Raw genomic sequence first — 27,511 nt, 5'->3', positions numbered from 1 at the left:
ATGCGGCCGCGCGGGGGAGGGGCCGCGGACGCTGCCCACCCTGGAGGCGCCGGGACCTCCCACGGTGGTGGCACCGGGACCTCCCATGGGGACATCTCCAATGGTGGCATCTCCAATGGGGACATCTCCCATGGGGACATCTCCAATGGTGGCATCTCCCAGGACATCACCTCCCATGGTGACATCTCCAATGGGGACATCTCCAATGGTGGCATCTCCAATGGGGACATCTCCCATGGGGACATCTCCAATGGTGGCATCTGTGATGGGGACATCTCCAATGGTGGCATCTCCAATGGTGGCATCTCCAATGGGGACATCTCCCATGGGGACATCTCCAATGGTGGCATCTCCCAGGACATCACCTCCCATGGTGGCATCTCCCATGGGGACATCTCCAATGGTGGCATCTCCCATGGGGACATCTCCAGTGGTGGCATCTCCCGTGGGGACATCTCCAATGGTGGCATCTGTGATGGGGACATTTCCAATGGTGGCATCTCCCAGGACATCACCTCCCATGGTGGCACCCGCAACAGGGACATCTCCAGCAGTGGTGGCACCTCCCATGGGGACATTTCCAATGGTGGCATCTCCACGGCTTCAGCTTCTACGGTGGTGGCACCTGCAACGGGGACATCTCCAACAGGGACACCTCCAGCAGGGACATCTCCAGCAGTGGTGGCATCTCCCATGACATCTTCTCCCATGGTGGCATCTCCCAAAGGGACATTTCCAATGGTGGCATCTCCCATGGTGGCATCTCCCACGGCTTCAGCTCCTACGGTGGTGGCACCTGCAATGGGGACATCTCCAGCAGTGGTGGCATCTCCCATGACATCACCTCCCATGGTGGCACCTCCCATGGTGGCACCTGCACCAGACACATCTCTGACAGTGGTGCCATCTCCCATGGTGACATCTTCTCCCGTGGTGGCATCTCCCGCAGGGACATTTCCAATGGTGGCATCTTCCACAGGGACGTCTCCAGCAGTGGTGACACCTGCCATGGTGGCATCTCCAATGGTGGCATCTACCATGGTGACGTTTCCTACAGTGACGTCTCCAGCATTGGTGGCATCTCCCATGGTGGCATCACTTCCCACAGTGACATTTCCCACAGGGACATCTCCAGCAGTGGTGGCATCTATCATGGTGGCATCTCCCATGGCATCATCTCCCACAGGGACATTTCCTACAGTGACGTCTCCAACAGTGATGGCACCTCCAGCAGTGGTGGCATCTCCCATGACATCATCTCCAATGGTGGCATCTCCCATGGTGGCATCTCCCATAGCATCATCTCCCACAGGGACATCTCCCATGGTGGTGGCTCCTCTCATGGCATCATCTCCCATGGTGACAACTCCTTCCACAGTGACATCTCCAATGGTGACATCTCCCACGGTGGTGGCTCTGCTCATGGTGACACTTCCCATGGTGGCACCTGCAGAGGTGACACCTCCCACGGTGACAATTCTCATGGCGATGACACTTGCCACGGTGGTGGCTCCTCTCATGGTGACATCTCCCATGGTGGCACCTCCAAAAGTGACAACACATCCCGTGGTGGCATCTCCAGTGGTGGCATCTCCAGTGGTGGCATCTCCCGTGGTGACACCAGCCACAATGACGTTTTCCATGGTGGTGGCACCTGTCACGTCATGACCCCCCATGGTGGCACCTCCCATGGTGGTGGCACCTCTAAGGGTGACACCTCCCACATGGACGTCTCCAGCAGTGACACCTGCAATGGTGACATCTGCCACTGTGGTGGCACCTCCCGTGGTGGTGGCATCTCCAACGGTGGCATCTCCAACAGGGACATTTCTTGTGGTGGTGGCACCTCCCACAGTGGTGACACCTCCCATGGTGGCATCTACAACAGGGACATCTCTGACAGTGGTGGCACCTCCCACGATGGCGTCTCCCATGATGGTGGCATCTCCAACAGGGACATCTCCCATGATGGTGCCACTGCCCACGATGGTGACACCTCCCACAGTGACACCTCCCATGGTGGTGGCATCTCCCATGGCTTTGACACCTCCCACAATGACATTTCTGAGGACTTGGGCACTTGCCATGGCTTTGCCACCTCCCGTGGTGGTGGCACCTCCAACACTGACACCTCCCATGGTGGTGACATCTCCCATGGCTTTGCCACCTCCCACGGTGGTGGCACCTCCAACAGTGACACCTCCCATGACAGTGACACCTACCATGATGATACCTCCAACAGTGACATCGCCTGTGATGGTGCCACCTCCCACAGTGACACCTCCCACGGCTTGGACACCTCCCACGGTGGTGGCACCTCCAACAGTGACACCTCCCATGCTGGTGCCACCTCCCATGCTGGTGGCATCTCCCACAGCTTTGCCACCTCCTGTGGCTTCCCCCTCTCCCCCATCTTCACCCCCTCCACCCACCCCTTCCTCCTCCTCCTCCTCCTCCTCCTCCTCGTTGTCCCCGTCCCTCCTTGGCCGCCACCTTCAAGGTCGGCGTCCTCGGTCCCTGGAGCTGCGACCCCGTCCTGGCCCGGGCCCTGCCGGACGTGGCCTCGCGTTTGGCCGTGGCGCGGCTCAACCGCGACCCCGCGCTGACCGCCGGCTACTGGTGGGACTCCGTGGTGATGTCCGAGCCCTGCTCCACGCCCCAGGCCGTGGCCGGAGTGGTCAGCGCCGAGCGTTACGCCAGCGCCATCGTGGGTCCTCTCAACCCGGCCGCCTGCGGCGCCGCCGGACTCTTGGCCGCCGCTTGGAACAAACCTTTGGTGTCCTGGACGTGCGGAGCGGCCGGAGCGGCCGGAGGAGCCGCGGTCACTCTGCTGCGGCCGCTGCCCGCTCCGGCCGCCGTGCTGCACGCCGTGCTGCGCTACTTCCGCTGGGCCCACGTGGCCGTGGTGGCCGCGCCGCAGGACCTGTGGGTGGACACGGGGCAGGAGGTGGCCAAGGAGTTGAGGGCCAAAGGGTTGCCGGTCACTGTGGTCACTGTGGCCGGAGAGGAGGAGGAGGAGGCGGAGGAGGCGCTGAGGAGGGTCCAGAGGGCGGACGGGGTCAGAGGTGAGGAGGGGGGGGAGGTGGAGGTGGAGGTGGGCGTGGGGATGGAGGTGGAGGTGGAGATGAGATGGAGATGGAGGGATGGAGATGGGGATGAAGGTGGGATGGAGGTGGGGATGGAGATGGGATGGAGATGGAGGTGGAGATGGGATGGAGATGGGGGTGAAGGTGGGATGGAGGTGGAGGTGGAGATGGGATGGAGGTGGAGATGGGGATGGAGGTGGGGATGGAGGTGGGATGGAGGTGGAGGTGGAGATGGAGATGGAGAGATGGAGGGATGGAGATGGGATGGAGATGGGATGGAGCTGGGATGGAGATGGAGGTGGAGGTGGGATGGAGGTGGAGATGAGATGGAGATGGGGATGAAGGTGGGATGGAGGTGGAGATGGAGGTGGGATGGAGGTGGAGGTGGACATGGGGATGGAGGTGGAGGTGGGATGAAGAGATGGAGGGATGGAGATGGGATGGGGGTGGAGATGGAGGGATGGACGGATGGATGGATGACGGACGGACGGACGGACGGACGGATGGGTTGATGGATGGATGATGGATGGATGGACAGACGGATGGATCCATGGATGGATGGATGATGGATGATGGATGGATGGACGGACGGACAGACGGATGGACGGATGGATGGATGGATGGATGGATGGATGGATGATGGCTGGCTGGATGATGGATGATGGATGGATGGATGGATGGATGGATGGATGGATGGATGGATGGATGGACGGATGGACAGATGATGGATGGATGGATGGATGGGTGGATGGATGATGGATGGATGATGGATGGATGGATGGATGGATGGATGGATGGATGGATGGATGGATGGATGGATGGATGATGGCTGGATGGATGATGGATGATGGATGGATGATGGATGGATGGATGGATGGATGGATGATGGATGGATGATGGATGGATGGATGGATGATGGATGGACGGATGGATGGATGGATGGATGGATGGATGGACAGACAGATGGACGGATGGATGGATGGATGGATGATGGCTGGCTGGATGATGGAGGATGGATGGATGGATGGATGGATGGATGGATGGATGGATGGATGGACGGATGGATGATGGATGGATGATGGATGGATGGATGGACAGACGGACGGACGGACGGACGGGCGGATGGACACCAGGACAGCTGAAGCACGGCCGAACACAGACGGTCGCCCCAAGCCCGCCGCCGCCGCCCCGTCCCCACGGCGCCGTGTCCCCGCTGTGTCCCTCGCAGTGGTGCTGATGTGCATGCACTCGGTGCTCCTGGGCGGCCGCGAGCAGAAGGTCCTCCTGGAGAAGGCCGAGGACCTGGGCATGACCGACGGCACCTTCGTCTTCATCCCGTACGACGCGCTGACCTTCGCGCTGCCCTACCGCCGCGTGCCCTACCCCGTGCTGGCCAACAACACCAAGCTGCGCCTGGCCTACGACGCCGTGCTCACCGTCACCATCGACTCGCCCGACGCCTCCTTCCACGAGGCCTGGATGAGGCCAAGAAGGCCTACGAGGTCCCCGCCGACCTCGACCCCGCTGAGGTGGGGTCTCCGGAGGGGGGTTCGGGGGTGTCTCGAGGGGGTTTGAGGGCATCTCAAGAGGTTTGAGGGCATCTCAAGGGGGTTTGAGGGCATCTCAAGAGGTTTGAGGGCATCTCAAGGGGGTTTGAGGGCATCTTTAGAGGTTTGAGGGTGTCTCAAGAGGTTTGAGGGCATCTGCAGGGGGTTTGAGGGCATCTCTGGGAGGTTTGAGGGCATCTTTAGAGGTTTGAGGGTGTCTCAAGAGGGTTGGGGGTGTCTCGAGAGGGTTTGAGGGCATCTCAAGAGGTTTGAGGGCATCTTGAGAGGGTTTGAGGGCATCTTGAAAGGGTTGGGGATATCTTGAGAGGGTTTGAGGGCGTCTCCAGTGGGTTTGGGGGCATCTCAAGACTCTTGGGGGTGTCTTGAGTTGCTATGAGGGCATCTCCAGGGGGGTTTGAGGGTGTCTTGAGAGGGTTTGAGGGCATCTCGAGAGGGTTGAGGGCATCTCGAGAGGTTTGGGGGTGTCTCGAGAGGTTTGGGGTGTCTCGAGAGGGTTTGAGGGCATCTCCAGGGGTTTGAAGGCATCTCGAGAGGTTTAGGGGTGTCTCGAGGGGGTTGGGGGTGTCTTGAGGGGTTTGAGGGCATCTCCAGGGGGTTTAAGGGCATCTCAAGAGGTTTTGAGGGCATCTCAAGAGGGTTGCGGACATGTCAAGAGGTTTGGGGATGTCTCGAGAGGGTTTGAGGGCATCTCCAGGGGGTTTTCAGGTACCTTCAGGGATTTGGGACATCTCAAGGGTCCACACCATAATGGTGGGAGGTGCCGCTATCATTGACCACGGCCAATGGGACGTGACCAGGACCATCTTGGTTGGCCGTGGCCAATGGAAAATGACCGTGGCCAAAGGGACGTGACCAGGACCATCTTGGTTGGCCGTGGCCAGTAGAAGATGACCACGACCAACCCAAGCTGACCGTGGCCATCTCCATTGACCACGCCCAACGCAAAACCACCACGCCCAACCCAACCCAACCACACCCACCACCCCCAACCTGGTTCCACCACCACCTCCCACCTGTGCCCTCCCACCAGGTCCACCCTCTCTTCTCCACCATCTACAACTCCATCTACTTCCTGGCCACGGCGGTGGAGGCCGCGCGCCGCAGCGGCCGCTGGGTGATGGGCACCAGCGTGGCCGACCACGCCCGCGACTTCCAGCTCCAGGGCTTCTGCCAGACCTTCACCGTGGACCAGGACGGCGCCGTCTCGGTGCCCTACGTGGTGCTGGACACGGACGGCAAGGGCCACCACCTGTGGGCGGTCTACGGGCTGGAGCCGGGCACGCGCGGCCTCAGCTACCGCAGCCACAGCCCCCACTGGCCCCACAGCTCCAGCCCGGCCACCGACGCCGGCTGCTGGTTCGACTCCGGCGCCATCTGCAACGGCGGTGAGCGGTGGGGGTGGTGGGGTGGAGGTGGTGGAGGTGGTTATGGGGTCTGCTGTGGTGGCACTGTGATTCTGGGTCAGTTGGGGTTATGGTGGCACCATGGTTGTGGGTCTGCTGTGGTGGCACCGTGGTGCTGGAATGGCCGTGGTGGGTGGGGTGGTGGAGGTGGTGGAGGTGGTTATGGGGTCTGCTGTGGTGGCACCGTGGTTCTGGACCAGCTGGGGGTCACGGTGGCACCACGATGCTGGGTCTGCTGTGGTGGCATCGTGGTTGTGGGTGCCACCATGGAGCTGGACCAGCCGTGGTCCCCTCCGTGGTCATGGTGCCACCATAGTCATGGGTGATCAGGGCCATGGTCCCACCATGGTGCTGGACCAGCTGTGGTCCCCTCCATGGTTCTGGACCAGCCGTGGTCCCTTCCATGGTCCTGATGCCACCATGGAGCTGGAATGGTCCTGGTGGTGCTGGTGCCACCGTGGTGCTGGGTCAGCTGCGGTGCCTGGTCCCCCTGGTCACTCCTGTGGTCATCTCTGGTCCCCCCTGGCCACTCCTGTGGTCACTCCTGGTCACTCCTGTGGTCATCGCTGGTCCCCCCTGGTCACTCCTGTGGTCATCTCTGGTCACTCCTGTGGCCATCTCTGGCCCCCCCTGGTCACTCCTGTGGTCACTCCTGTGGTCACTCCTGGTCACTCCGTGCTCTCTCTCTCTCTGCAGGGATGGACGCCGGCTTCGTCTTCTTCCTCTTCCTCCTCATCGCCGCCCTCGGCGCGGCCGGCGCCGCCCTGGCCTGCCACATCAGGTGGGTGGCCCTGGTGGCCCCTGGTGGCCCTGGTGTCCCCTTGGTGGCTCCTGGGTGTTCCCTGGTGTCCCCTGGGTGTCCCCTGGTGGCCCTGGTGTCCCCTCAGCAGCTCCACGTCCATGCCCTGGTGGCCCTGGTGTCCCGGTGTCCCCTCAGTGGCTCAGTGTCCCTGTCCTGGTGGCCCTGGTGTCCCCTGGTGTCCCCTGGTGTCCCCTCAGCAGCTCCATGTCCCTGCCCTGGTGACCCTGGTGTCAACTTGGTGTCCCCACACTGGAATGTTCCTGCTGTCCCCAATGTCCCCTGGCTGTCCCCAATGTCCTCCCAATGTCCCCCCAATGTCCCCAATGTCCTCCCAGTGTCCTCAGTGTCCCCAATGTCCCAGTGTCCCAAATGTCCCCAATGTCCCCAATGTCCACCCAATGTCTCCAATGTCCCCAATGTCCCCTCAGTGTCCCCAATGTCCCCAATGTCCCCAGTGTCCCTGTCCCTGTCCCGCAGGCGCCGCATTCTGCAGGCTCAGCTCATGAAGGGCCCCAACAAAATCATCCTGACCATGGAGGACCTGACCTTCATCAACACCCAGAGCAGCAAACAGGTGACACCCGTGGGGACACTGGGGACAGCAATGGGGACACCCATGGGGACAGCAATGGGGAGACCAATGGGGACAATGGGGACAGCAATGGGGACAATGGGGACACTAGGGACACCCATGGGGACAGCAATGGGGACAGCAAACAGGTGACACCCATGGGGACACTGGGGACAGCAATGGGGACACCCATGGGGACAGCAATGGGGACACTGGGGACAGCAATGGGGACAATGGGGACAGCAATGGGGACAGCAATGGGGACACTGGGGACAGCAATGGGGACAGTAATGGGGACACCCATGGGGACAGTGGGGACAGCAATGGGGACACCCATGGGGACAGCAATGGGGACAATGGGGACACTGGGGACACCAATGGGGACACCAATGGGGACACCAATGGGGACAGTGGGGACAGCAATGGGGACACTGGGGACAGCAATGGGGACAGTGGGGACAGCAATGGGGACAATGGGGACAGTAATGGGGACAGCAAACTGGGGACACCAATGGGGACAATGGGGACAGCAATGGGGACAACAATGGGGACACTGGGGACAGCAATGGGGACACCAATGGGGACAATGGGGACAGCAATGGGGACACTGGGGACAGCAATGGGGACAACAATGGGGACATTGGGGACAGCAATGGGGACACTGGGGACACTGGGCGGACACTGGGGGGACACTGGGGGGGCATTGGGGTCATTGAGAGGATTGGGGACACTGGGGGGCATTGGGGTCAGCAATGGGGACACTGGGGACACTCAGGGACATTTGGGGGGGATTGGGGGGACATTGGGGACACTCAGGGACATTTGGGGGGACATTGGGGTCACCATGGAGGAAAGCCCGGGGGGGCTGGGGACATCAGCAGGAACCTTGTGGGGACACTTGGGGGACATCGAGGGGGCCACATCCCCATGGCCCTGAGGCGTCTCTGGGGCCAGAGAGACCCTGGTGTGACCTCACCGTGACCTGTCCCCGCTGGTGACCCCAGTGTGACCCCCGGGTGACCCCCGGCTGACCCCCGGGTGACCCAGTGTGGCCCCTCCCCCACAGGTGGACAGCAGCCAGGCCAGCCTGGCCGGCCAGAGCGGGGGAGGGGACACCAAGAGCGGCCCCGGCAGCGCCACCCCCGGCCCCGACACCACCAACGTGGCCGTGGCCGAGGTGAGACCCCGCCCCCTCCGCCCGGCCCCGCCCCTCCGCCTGGCTGGCTCCGCCCCCTCCTGCCCATTTCCCTCCCTCCCCGACTCCTCCCCCCTCCGCCCTCCCCACCCACGGGGCGACAAGGCGAGGGGACAGCGGCTCCGCCCCCTGGGCAATGATTGACAGCTGATCCGCACAGCCAGGGTGATGATTGACAGCTGACCTCAGCCCCTGGGTGATGATTGACAGCTGATCCACACAGCCAGGGTGATGACTGACAGCTGATAACCACACCCAGGGGGATGATTGACAGCTGGTAACCACACCCAGGGTGATGATTGACAGCTGATAACCACACCCAGGAGATGATTGGCAGCTGATCTCAGCCCCTGGTGATGATTGACAGCTGGTAACCACACTCAGGAGATGACTGAGAGCTGATCTCAGCCCCTGGTCTGTGATTGACAGCTGATAACTGCAGCCAGAGTGATGATTGACAGCTGATCTCAGCCCCCCCCTGGGATGATTGACAGCTGATCCATGCCCCTGGGCGATGAATGACAGTTGATCCCAGGCCTTGGGCAATGATTGACAGCTGATCCCCACCCCTTAGCAATGATTGACAGCTGTGCCCCACTATGGGCGCTGATTGACAGCTGGCCCCGCCCCCGGGCCGTGATTGGCAGCTGGCCCCGCCCCCGGGCAGTGATTGGCAGCTGGCCCCACCCCCGGGCAGTGATTGGCATCTGTGCCCCACTATGGGCGCTGATTGGCAGCTAGCCCCGCCCTCGGGCAGTGATTGACAGATGTGCCCGACTATGGGCACTGATTGACAGCTGGCCCCGCCCCCGGGCAGTGATTGACAGCTGTTTCCCGCAGGATAACGCAGCAGCGAAGGGCAGCAGCAACCTCCCCCTGCTGCTGCTGCTCTTTAACCAGCAGGGCCTTGTCGCCTCCGTGCAGGTAAGAGCCAAAACCCCCCAAATTCACCCCAAAAACGACCCCGGCTCCCCAAAACCCACCCAGCTAACCCAAATCCCCCAAACTCACCCCAAAACCCCCCCAAAACTGACCCCAAACCTCCTCCAGTCACCCCAAACCCCAAAACCACCCCAGATACCCCAAAACTGACCCAAACTCACCCCAAAACCCCCCAAAACTGACCCAATTTCACCCCAAAGCCCAAACCCGACCTGAGTCACTCCAAAATCCCCCAAGCTCACCCCAAAATCCACCCCAGGCACCCCAAAACCCAAACCCACCCCAAGCACCCCAAACCCCCCCAGGCACCCCAAAATCTCCCAAACTCACCCAAAACCCCAAACCTTACCCGAGTCACTCCAAAACCCCCCGAACCCCAAACCCGATCCTAGTCAGTCCAAAATCCCCCAAACTCACCCCAAAACCCACCCCAGGCACCCCAAAACCGCCCCAAACCCACCCCCGTTCCCCCCAAATCCCCCATTTTCCCCAAAACCGCCCGGATTTACCCCAAACGCGCCCTCCCCCGCAGGGTGACTGGGTGTGGCTGAAGAAGTTCCCGGGTGACCAACACACGGAGGTGAAACCGGCCACCAAGCTGACCTTCTGCAAGGTGGGGACACCCAGGGGACACCCGGGGGGCGTGGGGACACCAGGGGGGCGTGGGGACATTGAGGGTCATGGGGACATTGTTGGGTTTTGGGGACATTGAGGGGTCATCGTCGTCAAGGTTGGACCATGGGGACATTGAGGGTCATGGGGACATTGTTGAGTTTTGGGGACATTGAGGAGCCATGGGGACATTGTTGGGTCATTCTGGTCAAGGTTGGACCATGGGGACATTGCGGGGTCAGGGGACATTGAGGGGTCAGGGGGCATTGAGGGGTCAGGGGACATCGTTGGGTCATTGTGGTCAAGGTTGGACCGCGGGGACATTGAAGGGTCAAGAGGGACATTGAGGGGCCATGGGGACATTGTTGAGTTTTGGGGACATTGAGGGTCATGGGGACATCGTTGGGTCATCGTGGTCAAGGTTGGACCACGGGGACATTGAGGGGTCTTGGGGACATTGAGGGGCCATGGGGACATCGTTGAGTTTTGGGGACATTGAGGGGTCTTGGGGATATTGAGGGGTCTTGGGGACATCGTTGGGTCATTGTGGTCAAGGTTGGAGCATGGGGACATTGAGGGGTTATGGGACATCGTTGGGTCATTGTGGACCATGGGGACATTGTTGGGTCATCGTGGTCAAGGTTGGACCATGGGGACATTGAGGGGTCTTGGGGACATTGAGGGGCCATGGGGACATTGTTGAGTTTTGGGGACATTGAGGGGTCTGGGGATATTGAGGGGTCTTGGGGACATCGTTGGGTCATCGTGGTCAAGGTTGGAGCATGGGGACATTGTTGAGTTTTGGGGACATTGAAGGGTCAGGGGAAATCTTTGGGTCATCGTGGTCAAGGTTGGAGTGTGGGGACATTGAGGGGTCTTGGGGACATTGTTGGGTCATCATGGTCAAGGTTGGACCATGGGGACATTGTTGAGTTTTGGGGACATTGAGGGGTCAGGGGACATTGTTGGGTGATTGTGGTCAAGGTTGGACCATGGGGACATTGAGGGGTCATGGGGACATTCAGAGGTCTTGGGGACACCGTTGGGTCATTGTGGTCAAGGTTGGACCATGGGGACATTGTTGAGTTTTGGGGACATTCAGAGGTCTTGGGGACATTGTTGGGTCATTGTGGTCAAGGCTGGACCATGGTGATCCATCACTGGGTCATGGGGACATTGAGGGGTCAAGAGGGACATTGAGGGGTTGTGGGACATCGTTGGGTCATCGTGGACCATGGGGACATCATTGGGCCATGATGGACAACACTGGGTCACGGGGACATTGAGGGGCCATGGGGACATCGTTGGGCTGTCATGGTCAAGGTTGGACCACGGGAACATCATTGGGTCTTGGGGACATTGTTGGGATTTGGGGACATCATTGGGTCATGGGGATGTTGAGGGGTCATGGGGGACATCGTTGGGTCATGATGGACCATGGGGACATCGTTGGGTCATCGTGGTCAGGGGTCTTGGGGACATCGTTGGGTCATCATGGTCAAGGTTGGACCATGGTGATCCATCTTTGGGTCCTGAGGACATCATTGGGTCATCCACATCCCCACCCCACCCCGGTGTCCCCTCCTGGTGTCCCCCAGCTGCGGGACCTGCGTCACGAGAACGTGAACCTGTTCCTGGGCTTCTTCCACGACTGCGGCATCTTCGCCATCGTGTCGGAGCACTGCTCGCGCGGCAGCCTCGAGGACCTGCTGCGCAACGAGGACATGAAGCTCGACTGGATGTTCAAGTCCTCGCTGCTCATCGACCTCATCAAGGTGACCGCGGGGGTGGCCTCTGTGGTCTGGTGGCCATGGGCGTGGTCATGGGGCTGTAGGCTACGCATGGTAGACCATGGTGGTGATTGTTGACCAGGGCGCTGTTGACCATGGCCTTGCTGACCATGACGTTGATTGTTGACCATGGCAATCATTGACCATCACGTTGATCACTGACCATGACGTTGATCCTTGACCATAACGTTGATCATCACGTTGATCACTGACCATGACGTTGATGCTTGACCACGACGTTGATGCTGACCATTGCAATGGCTGATCATGGCATTGTTGACCATGACATTGATTGTTGACCATGCCATTGTTGACCATGGCCATACTGACCACACCATTGAGGTTGACCATGGCTGTGTTGACCACACCGTTGACGTTGACCACGGCCATGTCAACCATGGCCATGTTGACCACACCGTTGGCGTTGACCATGGCCGTGTTGACCACACCATCAATGGTTGACCATGGCCATGTTGACCACACCATTGATGTTGACCATGGCCACTGATGTTGACCATGGCCATGTTGACCACACCATTGACGTTGACCATGGCCATGTTGACCACACCATTGATGGTTGACCATGGCTGTGTTGACCACACCGTTGACGTTGACCATGGCCATGTTGACCACACCGTTGACGTTGACCATGGCCATGTTGACCACACCATTGATGTTGACCATGGCTGTGTTGACCATGGCCATGTTGACCACACCGTTGACGTTGACCATGGCCGTGTTGACCACACCGTTGACGTTGACCATGGCCATGGATGTTGACCATGGCCGCACTGGCCGCAGGGCGTGCGGTACCTGCACCACCGGGACGTGGTGCACGGGCGGCTCAAGTCGCGGAACTGCGTGGTGGACGGGCGCTTCGTGCTCAAGGTCACCGACCACGGCTACAACCAACTGCTGGAGGCGCAGCGCGTGCCGGCCCCGCCCCCGCAGCCTCACGGTGAGGGCGGGGCCTGGGCGGGGCCACATGGGCGTGGCTCCATGGGGGGGTCTCATGGGTGGGGTCTCATGGGTGTGGCATCATGGGTGGGGTCTTATGGGTGTGGCTTTGTGGGTGCGGCCTCATGTGTGTGGCTTTGTGGGTGTGGCCTTGTGGGTGTGATCTCATGGGCGTGGCATCATGGGTGTGGCCTCAAGGTTGTGGCTTCCTGGGTGTGGCCTCATGAGAATCAATGGGGACTCTCTGGGGGCGTGGCTTTGGGTGGGTATGACCAATGGGGCGGAGCTAAAGAGAAGGGGCGTGGCTTCACTGAGGGAAGGGGCGTGGCCTTAACGAAGGGTGTGGCCTGTGGAAAGGGACACATCCTTTGATTTAAGGGTGTGACTTGCTTTAGGTGCGTGCCTTGCTTTAGGGGCGTGGCTTTTACTTCAGGGGCGTGGCCTATGGTGTAGATGGGGTGTTGAGAGGTGGAGCGTATATTGGGGGCGTGGTCACACCCAACCACACCCAATTAAGGCGGGATCTCCTTGAAGAGGGCGTGGCCTGGTGATGTGGGCGTGGCCTGTCCATTCATTGGTGCCACCACCCCTGGATGGAGGCCATGTGAAAGGGGGTGTGGCTTGTATGAAAGGGGCGTGGCTTATAGAAAAGGGGGTGTGGTCTGATAGTTACCCGTCCTGTGTGGGCGTGGCCTCAAGCTGGGCATGTCCGGGGGTGGGGGGGCGTGGCCACACCCTTAACCACCCTCCCATTGGATTCCGCGTTGGGGTGGGCGTGGCCTAGAGGGCCGGGCGTGTCTCGTGGTGGGGGTGGGCGTGTCCGAGCGTGGCCCCGCCCCCCAGAGCGGCTGTGGACGGCGCCGGAGCTGCTGCGGGACGAGGCCCTGGAGCGCCGGGGCTCCTTCCGGGGCGACGTCTACGGCATCGGCATCATCATGCAGGAGGTGATCTGCAGGAGCCCCCCCTACTGCATGCTGGGGCTGCCCCCCGAAGGTGAGACCCCAAAACCGACCCCAAAAATGAATTCTGCACCCCAAAAAAAAACCCCTGAGCCCCCCCCTGCATGCTGGGGCTGCCCCCCGAAGGTGAGACCCCAAAACCGACCCCAAAAACGAATTCTGCACCCCAAAAAACCCCCTGAGCCCCCCCTGCATGCTGGGGCTGCCCCGAAGGTGAGACCCAAAACCGACCCCAAAAACGAATTCTGCACCCCAAAAACCCCCTGAGCCCCCCCTGCATGCTGGGGCTGCCCCGGAAGGTGAGACCCCAAAACCGACCCCAAACCCCAAAACCGACCCCAAACTGACCCCAAGTGACCCCGTATGACCCGAGATGTCCCCAAAGTGACCCCAGTGACCACGAGTGACCACGAGTGATCCTAAATGACTCCAAACTGACCCATAACTGACCCCAAATGACCCCCCATAACTGACCCATAACTGACCCCAAACTGACCCCGAGTAACCCCAAATGACCCCAAGCTGACCCATAACTGACCCCAAAACCCCCCATAACTGACCCATAACTGACCACAAAATCCCCCCATAACCGACCCATACCTGACCCATAACTGACCCCAAAATCCCCCCATAACTGACCCATAACTCACTCATAACTGACCCATAACTGACCCCCAAATCCCCCCATAACTGACCCATAGCTGACCCATAACTCACCCATAACTCACCCATATCTGACCCCAAAATCCCCCCATAACTGACCCATAACCGACCCATAACTGACCCCAAAATCCCCCATAACTGACCCATAACTGACCCATAACTGACCCCGAGTAACCCCAAATGACCCCAAGCTGACCCATAACTGACCCCAAAATCCCCCCATAACTGACCCATAACTCACCCATAACTGACCCATAACTGACCCCAAAATCCCCCCATAAAGGACCCATAACCGACCCATAACTGACCCATAACTGAACCATCACTGACCCCAAAATCCCCCATAACGGACCCCTAACTGACCCATAACTGACCCCAAACGACCCCAATTGCCCCCAAACGACCTGATCTGACCCCGAGTGCCCCCGGCTGCCCCCCCAGAGATCATCGAGAAGGTCCAGCGGCCGCCCCCCCTGTGCCGCCCCGCGGTCTCGGCCGACCAGGCCCCGCTGGAGTGCATCCACCTGATGAAGGAGTGCTGGAGCGAGCAGCCCGAGAAGAGACCCACCATCGACCAGGTGTTCGACCAGGTGAGACACCTGGGGACAGGTGTGGGGTGATGGGACCAGTATGGGACCAGTATGGGACCAGTATGGGGTGATGGAACCAATATGGAACCAGCATGGGACCAGTCTGGGCTGGAGTGAGCAGCCCGAGGAGAGACCCACCATGGACCAGGTGTTCGACCAGGTGAGACACCTGGGGACAGGTGTGGGGTGATGGGACCAGTATGGAACCAGTATGGGACCATTATGGAACCAGTATGGGGTGATGGAACCAGTATGGAACTGGTTTGGGCTGGAGCGAGCAGCCCGAGGAGAGACCCACCATCGACCAGGTGTTCGACCAGGTGAGACACCTGGGGACAGGTGTGGGGTGATGGAACCAGTATGGAACCAGTATGGGGTGATGGAACCAGTATGGGATCAGTATGGGACTGGTATGGGGTGATGGAACCAGTATGGAACCAGTATGGAACTGGTATGGGCTGGAGCGAGCAGCCCGAGAAGAGACCCACCATCGACCAGGTGTTCGACCAGGTGAGGGACAGGTGGGACAGGTGTGGGGTGATGGAACCACTATGGAACCAGTATGGAACCAGTATGGAACCAGTATGGGGTGATGGAACCAATATGGAACCAGTATGGGACTGGTATGGGGTGATGGAACCAGTATGGAACTGGTTTGGGCTGGAGCGAGCAGCCCGAGAAGAGACCCACCATCGACCAGGTGTTCGACCAGGTGAGACACCTGTGGGACAGGTGTGGGGTGATCGAACCAGTATGGGACCAGTATGGGGTGATGGAACCAGTATGGGATCAGTATGGAACTGGTATGGGGTGATGGAACCAGTATGGAACCAGTATGGGATCAGTCTGGGCTGGAGCGAGCAGCCCGAGGAGAGACCCACCATGGACCAGGTGTTCGACCAGGTGAGACCAGTACGGGACCAGTATGGGACTGGTATGGGGCACTGGGACCAGTATGGGATGATGGGACCAGTATGGAACCAGTTTGGGACCAGTATGGAACCAGTATGGGGTGATGGAACCAGTATGGGGTGATGGAACCAGTATGGGACCAGTTTGGGCTGGAGCGAGCAGCCCGAGGAGAGACCCACCATCGACCAGGTGTCCGACCAGGTGAGACACCTGTGGGACAGGTGTGGGGTGATGGAACCAGTATGGAACCAGTATGGGACCATTATGGGGTGATGGGACCAGTATGGAACCAGTATGGGGTGATGGAACCAGTATGGAACCAGTGTGGGACTGGTATGGGACAATGGAACCAGTATAGAACCCGCATGGGATCAGTCTGGGCTGGAGCGAGCAGCCCGAGGAGAGACCCACCATCGACCAGGTGTTCGACCAGGTGAGACACCTGGGGACAGGTGTGGGGTGATGGAACCAGTATGGGACCAGTATGGGACCAGTATGGGACCAGTATGGGGTGATGGAACCAGTATGGGACCAGTTTGGGCTGGAGCGAGCAGCCCGAGGAGAGACCCACCATGGACCAGGTGTTCCACCAGGTGAGGGACAGGTGGGACAGGTGCGGGTCTCTGTGAGGTTCTGTGGGGTCCCTATGGGGTTCCTATGGGGTTCCATGAGATCCCATGAAGTTCTGTGAGGTTCTGTGGGTCTCTGTGGGGTTTCCATGGGGTTCTATGGGGTTTTATGAGATTCTATGAGGTTCCACGAGGTTCCATGGGAATTCTGTGGAATTCTGTGGAGTTTCCATGGGGTTCTACGGGGTCTCCATGAGGTTCCATGGTGTCTCCATGGGGTTTTATGGAATTCTGTGGGATTCCATGGGGTCTCCATGGGGTTCCGTGAAGTTCCATGGGGTTTTATGGAATTCTGTGGGATTCCATGGGGTCTCCATGGGGTTCCGTGAAGTTCCATGGGGTTTTATGGAATTCTGTGGGATTCCATGGGGTCTCCATGGGGTTCCATGAAGTTCCATGGGGTTTTCTGAGATTCCATGGGGCCTCCATGAGGTTCCATGGGGTTTCCATGAAGTTCCATGGGGCCTCCATGGGGTTTCCAAGGGGTTTCCATGAGGTTCCATGGGGTTTCTATCGGGTTCCATGAGATTCCATGGGGTTCCATGGGGTTTCCATGGGGTCTCCATGGAGTTCCACGGGGTTCCATGGGGTCTCCATGGGGTTCCATGAAGTTCCATGGGGTTTTCTGAGATTCCATGGGGCCTCCATGAGGTTCCATGAGGTTCCATGGGGTTTCCATGAAGTTCCATGGGGCCTCCATGGGGTTCCATGGGATCTCCATGGAGTTCCATGGGGTTTCCATGAGGTTCCACGGGGTTTCCATGGGGTCTCCATGGAGTTCCACTGGGTTCCATGGGGTCTCCATGGGGTTCCATGAGGTTCCAAGAGGTTCTATGGGGTCTCCATGGGGTTCCATGGGGCCTCCATGGGGTTTCCATGAGGTTCCATGGGGTTTCCATGGGGTTCCATGGGGTCTCCATGGGGTCTCCACGGGGTTCCATGAGGTTCCATGGAGTTCCACGAGGTTCCATGGGGCCTCCATGGGGTTCCATGAGGTTCCATGAGATTCCATGGAGTTCCATGAGGTTCCATGGGGTTTCCACGGGATTCCATGAGGTTCCATGGGGTTCCATGGGGTTTCCATCAGGTTCCATGAGATTCCATGGGGTTCCATGAGATTCCACGGGGTTCCATGAGGTTCCATGAGGTTTCCATGGGGTTCCACGGGGTCTCCACGGCGTCTCCATGGGGTCTCCACGGGGTTTCCCACGGGGTTTCCATCGGGTCCCACGAGGTTCCCACGGGGGTCCTACCATGGCGATCCCCACGGGGCTCCCACCTGGGGCCTGACCGCACCCCCTTGGCTTGGCTTGGGCAGTTCAAGGGCATCAACAAGGGCCGCAAGACCAACATCATCGACTCGATGCTGCGCATGCTGGAGCAGTACAGCAGCAACCTGGAGGACCTGATCCGCGAGAGGACCGAGGAGCTCGAGATCGAGAAGCAGAAGACCGACAAGCTCCTGACCCAGATGCTGCCGCCGTGGGTCACCCTGGGGAGGGGCTGGGGGGGGGGGGGGGGGCTGGGGGTGGGTGGGCGTCACCCCACGGGTCCCACCTGCAGGTTTGGGGTGGAGGGAGCTTCTGATGGTGGGCCTGGCCTGAGGTGTGGGGCAGGAGAGGACAATGGGGCAGGAGAGGTCAAGGGTGGTCACCAGGAGAAGGTTGGGGGTGGTCTTGACCCACTGACCCCACCCAGATCTGTGGGGCAGGAGAGGACAATGGTGGGGCTATGGGGCAGGAGAAGACAATGGGGTGGTCACCAGGAGAAGGTTGGGGGTGGTCTTGACCCATTGACCCCACCCAGATCTGTGGGGCAGGAGAGGACAATGGGGCAGGAGAGGTCAAGGGGTGGTCACCTGGAGGAGGTTGGGGTCAGCCTTGACCCATTGACCACTCCCTGGACCTATGGGGCAGGATGGGGTTGAGGTGGTCACTGGGGACAGGTTGGGGTCAACTTGGACCCCTTGAACCAAGGTGGTCACTCTGGACAGGTTGTGGTCAACCTTGACCCACTGACCCCTCCAGCCCTATGGGTCAAAGTGACCCTTGGAGATCCCTGTGGTCAACCTTGACCCTTGGAGACCCATCCAGACCTAGGGGTCACCACATGGCCAAAGTGACCCCTATGGTCAACCTTGACCAACTGACCCTCCAGCCCTATAGGTCAAAGTGACCCTTGGAGATCCCTGTGGTCAACCTTGACCAACTGACCCCACGGATCACCAGAACCTCCCAGTGGCCACATTGTCCACTCCTTGACCACCGAGCCCCTGTGGCCGGAGTGGTTGACCCCTGGGTGACCTCGCTGACCCCCGGGTGACCCCGGTGACCCCCGGGCAGGTCGGTGGCCGAGGCGCTGAAGATGGGGACGCCGGTGGAGCCCGAGTACTTCGAGGAGGTGACGCTGTACTTCAGCGACATCGTGGGCTTCACCACCATCTCGGCCATGAGCGAGCCCATCGAGGTGGTGGACCTGCTCAACGACCTCTACACCCTCTTCGACGCCATCATCGGCTCCCACGACGTCTACAAGGTGACCACGGCCGGACATGGGGGTCATGGGGTCATGGGGGGACACCTCAGGGTGGTCACTCGGTCATGGGTGGTCACCTCAGAAAGGGGTGGCTACAAGGTGACCAAGGCAATGGTGGTCATGGTCAGCCCAGTCATGGGGTCATGGGTGGTCACCTGAGGGTGGTGGTTGGGGTCAGTGGTGGCTACAAGGTGACCATGGTCAAGGTGGTCCCATGGCCATGGTCAAGGGGTCAGGGTGGCCCCACGGACCTGCCCAAGGTGACCTCATGGCGATGGTCAAGGTGGCCCCATGGACCTCTAGAGGTGACCCCGTGGCCATGGTCAAGGTGACCTCATGGCCCTGGTCAAGGTGACCTCATGGCCATGGTCAAGGGGTCAAGGTGGCCCCATGGCCATGGTCAAAGTGACCTCATGGCCATGGTCAAAGTGACCCCATGGCCATGCTCAAGGTGGCCCCGTTGCCGCTCAAGGTGACCCCATGGCCATGGTCAAGGTGACCCCATGGCCATGGTCAAAGTGACATCACGGCCTTGGTCAAAGTGACCTCATGGAGCTGCTCAAGGTGGCCCCATGGACCTGCTCAAGGTGGCCCCATGCTGCTCCAATCCCTGACCTTCCCATTGGCCACCACCAACGACCACACCCACCTCACAAAGACCCCGATGCCCACCTCAGGTGGTGGTCGAGCGACCACCTCAGGAGCTCTCAGGCGTGGCGGGCGTGTCCCGGTGGGCGTGTCCGCCCCTGACCCCGCCCCCTGGCTCCCTCCCGGCCAGGTGGAGACCATCGGCGACGCCTACATGGTGGCCTCGGGGCTGCCCAAGCGCAACGGGAACCGGCACGCCGGCGAGATCGCCAACATGTCCCTGGACATCCTCAGCTCCGTCGGCACCTTCAAGATGCGCCACATGCCCGAGGTGCCCGTGCGCATCCGCATCGGGCTGCACTCGGGTACGGCCCCCCCCCCTGCGCCCCATTGGCTGTCCCGGACACGCCCCGGACACGCCCCCCTGCGTGTGTTGGTCAAAGGTTGGGTGGTGGCGCCTTGGCCAAAGGTCAATGGGTGGAGTTGGGTGGGGGCTGAAGATGGTGGCCACGCCCTTTGCCACGCCCAGTTTGTGCCCACAGAGTGGCCACACCCCTTGCTGGCCACGCCCATATTGGCTAACACTCCATGGCCACGCCCCCCTGCGTGTGTTGGTCAAAGGTTGGGTGGTGGCGCCTTGGCCAACGGCCAATGGGTCACGGTGGGTGTGGCCACGCTTTTGGCCACGCCCATTGGTCACGCCCTTACAGGCCACGCCCATCTTGGGCCCACCCAGTGGCCACACCCCTTATTAGCCACACCTACTTTGTGCCCACTCAATGGCCACACCCCTTCTTGGCCACACCCAACTTGGCCAACGCTCAACGCGGTCCTGACCCATTGGATCCATTTGGGCCACTCCCCTTCTAGGACACGCCCCAAAGACCACACCCCCGAGACCACACCCTCATTGGCCACACCCATCTATGACCACACCCTCATTGGCCACACCCCATTGGCCACACCCAACTCCTTGACCAACCCTCAACGCTCATCACCTGTTGACCCAACCCCTTCCATGGCCCCACCCCTTTGTGACCACGCCCGTTTGTGACCACGCCCTCTCTGTGGCCCCGCCCCCAGGGCCGTGCGTGGCGGGTGTGGTGGGGCTGACGATGCCCCGGTACTGCCTGTTCGGGGACACCGTCAACACCGCATCACGCATGGAGTCCACCGGGCTGCGTGAGTGACACCAGCGGGGACAGGGGACACTGAGGGGGACACGGGGACAGGGACAGGAGACACTGATGGGGACACAGGGATGGGGACATGGACAGGGGGACAGGGACAGGGATGGGGACACGGACAAGGACAGGAGACACTGATGGGGACACAGGGATGGGGACATGGACAGGGGGACAGGGACAGGGATGGGGACACGGACAGGGACAGGGGACACTGATGGGGACACAGGGATGGGGACATGGACAGGGGGACAGGGACAGGGATGGGGACACGGACAAGGACAGGAGACAGGGCACAGGGATGGGGACACAGGGATGGGGACACAGGGATGGGGACACAGGGACAGGGGACAGGGGACAGGGGACAGCGATGGGGACACGGACAGGGACAGGGGACAGGGGACACTGATGGGGACAGGGGACACGGATGGGGACACAGGGATGGGGACACAGGGATGGGGACACGGGGACCATGACACGGGACAGGGGACAGGGACATGGGACAGGGCACAGGGACACAGGGATGGGGACACAGGGACAGGGGACAGGGGACAGGGGACAGCGATGGGGACATGGACAGGGACAGGGGGACATGGCTGGGGACACAGGGATGGGGACACGGGGACAGGGACATGGGACAGGGCACAGGGACACAGGGATGGGGACACAGGGATGGTGTCACCATCAACACCGCCGCGTCACGCGTGGAGTCCACCGGGCTGCGTGAGTGACACCAGCGGGGACAGGGGACAGGGATGGGGACAGGGGACAGGGATGGGGACACAGGGATGGGGACACTGAGAGGGGACAGGGACAGGGGACACTGATTGAGACATGGGGAGATGGACAGGGACATGGGACAGGGGACAGGGACAGGGGACATGGACAGGGACAGGGGACACTGATGGGGACACGGGACAGGGACAGGGGACACTGATGGGGACATGGGGACATGGACAGGGACATGGGACAGGGGACACAGGGATGGGGACACAGGGATGGGGACACAGGGACAGGGATGGGGACACAGGGATGGGGACACCGTCAACACCGCGTCACGCGTGGAGTCCACCGGGCTGCGTGAGTGACACCAGCGGGGACAGGGGACACTGAGGGGGACACGGGGACAGGGACATGGGACAGGGCACAGTGACACAGGGATGGGGACACAGGGATGGGGACACGGACAGGGGACAGGGACAGGGGACAGGGACAGGGGACAGGGGACACAGGGACAGAGATGGGGACACAGGAAGGGGACACAGGGACAGGGACAGAGATGGGGGACAGGGGACAGACAGGGGACAGGGACAGGGGACACCGGCAGGGGACACCAGGAGGGGACATGGGGACATGGCTGGGGACACCGGGAGGGGACAGAGATGGGGGACAGGGGACACGGGAGGGGACACTGAGGGGGACATGGCCAGGGACATGGGGACAGGGACAAGGGACACGGCTGTTGGGGGTTTGGGGTTTTTTGGGGCTTTTTGGGGATTTTTGGGTTATTTTGGGGATTTTTGGGGTTATTTTGGGGATTTTTGGGTTTTTTTTTTTTTGTTTTTTGGTTTTTTGGGTTTTTTTTTTTGTTGTTTTTTTTATTTTTTGGGGTTATTTTAGGGTTCCTAAACCCCTTTTCCCCCCCAGCCCATCGCATCCACGTGAACCAGTGCACTGGGGTCAGGGCTGTGGGGTCGGGGTCAGTTCTGGGATTTTTGGGGTTTTTTGGGATCCATGGGGGTTTTTGGGATCTATGGGATTTTTTGGGGTTTTTTTTGGGGTTTTGTGGGGGGGATTTTTGGTTTTTTGGGGTGATTTTGGGGGGTTTTAGGGTTTTTTTGGGGGGAGGGTTGGGTTTTTTGGGTTTTTTTTTTGGGGTTTTTTGGGGTTTTTGGGGCGATTTTTGGGGGTTTTAGGGTTTTTTTGGGGGGAGAGTTGGGGGTTTTTTTGGGTGTTTTTTGGGGGGATTTTTGGAGGTTTTAGGGTTTTTAAAATCTTTTCGGGATTTTTTTGGGGTTTTTTTTTTGTTTAATGTTTTTTTGGGGTTATTTTTGGGTTATTTTAGGGTTCCTAAACCCCCTTTTCCCCCCCAGCCCATCGCATCCACGTGAACCTGCGCAGCGGGGTCAGGCTGTGGGGGGGGGTCAGTTCTGGGATTTTTGGGGGTGTTTTTTTGGGGTTTTTTGGGGGTTTTTGGTTATTTTTGGGTTATTTTAGGGTTCCTAAACCCCCTTTTCCCCCCCAGCCTATCGCATCCACGTGAACCAGCGCACGGTCGCCATCCTGCTCTCGCTGCAGGAGGGGTTCAAGGTCGACATCCGCGGCAAGACCGAGCTCAAGGTGAGCCCAAACCGCCCCAAAACAGCCCAAAAAAACCCCAATACGCCCCAAAACTGCCCAAAAACCCCCAATACAGCCCAAAACTGCCCAAAAACCCCAAAACAGCCCCAAAAAAAACCCAAATACAGCCCAAAACTGCCTGGAAAACCCCAAATACGGCCCAAAACTGCCTGAAAAAACCCCAAAACCAGCCCAAAACTGCCCGAGAAACCCCAAAACAGCCCCAAACCACCTAAAAACCCCAAACAGAGCCCAAAACACCCCAAAAATGCCTGGAAAACCCCAAAACAGCCCAAAAAAAACCCAAATACAGCACAAAACTGACCCTATAAGTGACTGACCCCATGCCTGACCCCACACCTGACCCTATAACCCACACCTGGCCCTATAACCCACACCTGACCCCACACCTGACCCTGTAACCCCACACCTGGCCCTATAACCCCACACCTGACCCTATAACCCCATACCTGGCCCTATAACCCCACACCTGGCCCTATAACCCCACACCTGACCCTGTAACCCCACACACCTGACCCTGTAACCCCACACCTGACCCTATAACCCACACCTGACCCTATAACCCACACCTGACCCTGTAACCCACACCTGACCCTGTAACCCCACACCTGACCCTATAACCCCGCACCTGACCCTATAACCCACACCTGACCCTGTAACCCCACACCTGGCCCTATAACCCCACACCTGACCCTATAACCCCATACCTGGCCCTATAACCCCACACCTGGCCCTATAACCCATACCTGACCCTATAACCCCACACCTGAGCCTATAATCTATAGGGTAAGGGAGTGGAGGACACCCATTGGCTGTGCCCCATAACTGACCCCATAACTGACCCTATACCTGACCCTATAATTGACCCTTATAACTGACCCCATAACTGACCCTATAGCTCTCTAACTGACCCTATAAATCTATAGGGCAAGGGAGCGGAGGACACCTATTGGCTGTGCCCATAACTGACCCCATAACTGACTGATCCTATAACTGACCCTATAACTGACCCTATACCTGACCCCATTGTTTATAGGGTAAGGGAGTGGAGGACACCCATTCGCTGTGCCCCATAGCTGACCCTGACCCTTTAACTGATTGATCCTTTAACTGATCCCATAACTGACCCTATAACCCCATACCTGACCCTGACCCTATAACTGACCCTATAACCGACTGGCACCATATCTGACCCTATAACCCACCCCACTGTATATAGGGTAAGGGAGTGGAGAACACCTATTGGCTGTGCCCCATAGCTGACCCCATAACTGACTGATCCCATAACTGACTGATCCTATACCTGACCCTATAACCCCATACCTGACCCTATAACCCACCCCATTGTTTATAGGGTAAGGGAGTGGAGAACACCTATTGGCTGTGCCCCATAGCTGACCCCATAGCTGACTGACCCTATAAGTGACCCTATAACCCATACCTGACCCCATAACTGATTGATCCTTTAACTGATCCCATAACTGACCCATACCTGACCCTATAACCCCATACCTGACCCTGTAACTGACTGATCCTTTAACTGATCCCATAACTGACCCATACCTGACTCTATAACCCCATAACTGACCCTGACCCTATAACCCACCCCATTGTATATAGGGTAAGGGAGTGGAGGACACCTATTGGCTGTGCCCATAGCTGACCCTGACCCTATAACTGACCCTATTACCCCATACCTGACCCTATAACCCCATAGCTGACCCCATTGTTTATAGGGTAAGGGAGTGGGGGACACCTATTGGCTGTGCCCATAGCTGACCCTATAACTGACCCTGACTGATCCTATAACTGATCCTATAACCCCCATACCTGAAACTATAACCGACCCCATTGTTTATAGGGTAAGGGAGTGGAGGACACCCATTGGCTGTGCCCCATAACTGACTGATCCTATAACTGACCCTATAACCCCATAGCTGACCCTATACCTGACCCTATAACCCTATAACCCAGCCCATACCTGACCCTATAACCCTATAACCGACCCCATTGTTTATAGGGTAAGGGAGTAGAGAACACCTATTGGCTGTGCCCCATAACTGACCCTGACCCTATAACTGACCCTATAACCCTATAACCCACCCCATTGTTTATAGGGTAAGGGAGTGGAGGACACCTATTGGCTGTGCCCCATAACTGACCCTGACCCTATAACCGACCCTATAACTCTATAACCCACCCCGTTGTTTATAGGGTAAGGGAGTGGAGTACACCTATTGGCTGTGCCCCATAACTGACCCCGACCTATAACCGACCCTATAACTCTATAACCCACCCCATTGTTTATAGGGTAAGGGAGTGGAGGACACCTATTGGCTCGTGGGCCGCGAGGGATTCACCAAACCCATCCCCACCCCCCCCGACCTCCTGCCGGGGTGAGTTATGGGGTCGGTTATAGGGCCGGGGAGTTATGGGGTCGGTTATAGGGCCGGGGAGTTATGGGGTCGGTTACAGGGGTGGGGAGTTATGGGGTGTGGGGTTATGGGTTTGGGTTATGGGGTGTGGGGTTATGCGGTTATGGGGTTTGAGGTTATGGGGTTTGGGGTTATGGAGTTTTGGGCTGAGTGGGGTTTGGGGTTATGGGGTGACAGGGTTTGGGGTATGGGGTTATGGGGTTTGGGGTTATGGGGTGAGTGGGGCCATTATGGGGTCAGGTTTGGGGCTTGGGGGGAGTGATGCCAATTATAGGGAGGGGTTATGGGGTTATGGGGTGGGGTTATGGGGTTATGGGGTGAGTGGGTTTGGGGTTATGGGGTTATGGGGCTTGGGGTTATTGGGTTTGGGGTGAGTAGGGTTTGGGGTTATGGGGTTTGGGGTTATGGGGTTATGGGGTTTGGGGTTATGGGGTTTGGGGTGAGTGGGGTTTGGGGTTATGGGGTGGTTATGGGGTGAGTGGGGTTTGGGGTTATGGGGTGTGGGCTTATGCAGTTATGGGGTTTGGGTGAGTGGGGTTATGGGGCTTGGGGTTATGGGGTTTGGGCTTATGGGGCCGGGTTTGGGTTTGGGGTGAGTGAGGCCATTATAGGATCGAGTTTGGGGTGCAGGGTTATGGGGTGGGAAAGGGGTACGGGGTGTGGCTATGGGGCAACGCCAGGATTGGGAGGAAAATCCCCCAAAAAATCCCCAAAAAAACCCCCAAAAAATCCCCCCAAAAAATCCCCCCAAATCCCAAAAAACCCCGAATTCGCCCCAAACCCCTCAGGGCGAGCAACCCACGGGATCAGCCTGGACGAGATCCCGGCCGAGCGGCGCCGGAAGCTGGAGAAGGCGCGGCCGGGCCAGGTGCTGAAATAGCCCCGCCCACCAGGTGAGCAGGCCACGCCCACCGCTACTGACCCCGCCCCCATTGAGCCCCGCCCACAAGGTGAGGAGGGGTAGAAGCCCCCGCCCCAATTGGTCACACCCAATCAGTCAGAAAGGACATAACCCCCACCCACAATAAGCCCCGCCACACCAGGTGAGAAGGCCACGCCCACCGGGACAAACCCCCGCCCCCATGTCGTGAGTAGGGACATAAGCCCCGCCCACAATGGGCCAAGCCCATAGAGTTAGAAAGGAAATAAGCCCCGCCCCATTAGGCCACACCCACCATGTAAGCAGGACACACCCACCAAGTGAGCCCCGCCCCCCGATAAGAGACACACACCACGCCCTCCCCTGGCCACACCCACCCCTTCCTGTCACCCATCCCCGCCCCAGCTCATTTGCATCTCATTATCCCCACAGCTGCAGGCGGCCTCGCCCCGCCCCCGAGGGGCGGAGCCAATGCTGCTTGGCCGCCGAGGGATCCCACCCGGGTGACGTCACAGGAGGCGGAGCCTGGGCAGCACAAGGGGATTTGGGGCGGAGCTTGGACCAAAGGGGCGGAGCTTGGACCGAAGGAATTGGACTTGGCTCAGGGGGGCGGGGCTCGACCCTAAAATGGGCGTGGTTTGGATTTTGGGTGGGGCTTTGCTGAAAAGGGGTGTGGTTTACCCGGAAAGGGGCGCAGTTTGTATTTATGGGCGTGGCTTGGCCCTAAAATGGGCGTGGCTTGATCCGGGGCAGGGCCCCAACAGCCAATAGAATCCCGACTCTCACAAATGGGCGGAGCCCTCAGGGACGTTTGTCCAATCAGAGCCCAGGGCGGCCATCTTGGGCCAA

The 27,511-nt window shown here is 59.2% G+C and overlaps 1 protein-coding gene across 1 annotated transcript; it reads left to right on the top strand.

The window, feature by feature from the left end:
* Positions 1–27,511, top strand: LOC118701192 (retinal guanylyl cyclase 1-like). Its single transcript, XM_054518365.1, is given in 27 exon segments — positions 1–373; positions 432–615; positions 728–1,857; positions 1,955–2,249; positions 2,378–2,474; positions 2,477–3,065; positions 4,315–4,557; positions 4,560–4,615; positions 5,685–6,039; positions 6,754–6,838; positions 7,337–7,433; positions 8,497–8,607; positions 9,466–9,549; positions 10,100–10,180; positions 11,778–11,954; positions 12,771–12,927; positions 13,770–13,919; positions 14,990–15,138; positions 17,998–18,161; positions 19,022–19,214; positions 19,993–20,167; positions 20,886–20,984; positions 23,232–23,326; positions 25,658–25,743; positions 26,571–26,580; positions 26,582–26,675; positions 27,095–27,511. Coding segments are annotated over 26 exon segments (5,316 nt in total). The 3' UTR covers positions 26,663–26,675; positions 27,095–27,511.

Source organism: Molothrus ater, unplaced genomic scaffold, assembly GCF_012460135.2.
Source record: "Molothrus ater isolate BHLD 08-10-18 breed brown headed cowbird unplaced genomic scaffold, BPBGC_Mater_1.1 matUn_MA687, whole genome shotgun sequence".
Lineage (NCBI taxonomy): Eukaryota > Metazoa > Chordata > Aves > Passeriformes > Icteridae > Molothrus > Molothrus ater.
The sequence above is the reverse complement of the archived record's forward strand: the minus strand, read 5'-3'. Positions and strand labels throughout refer to the sequence as shown.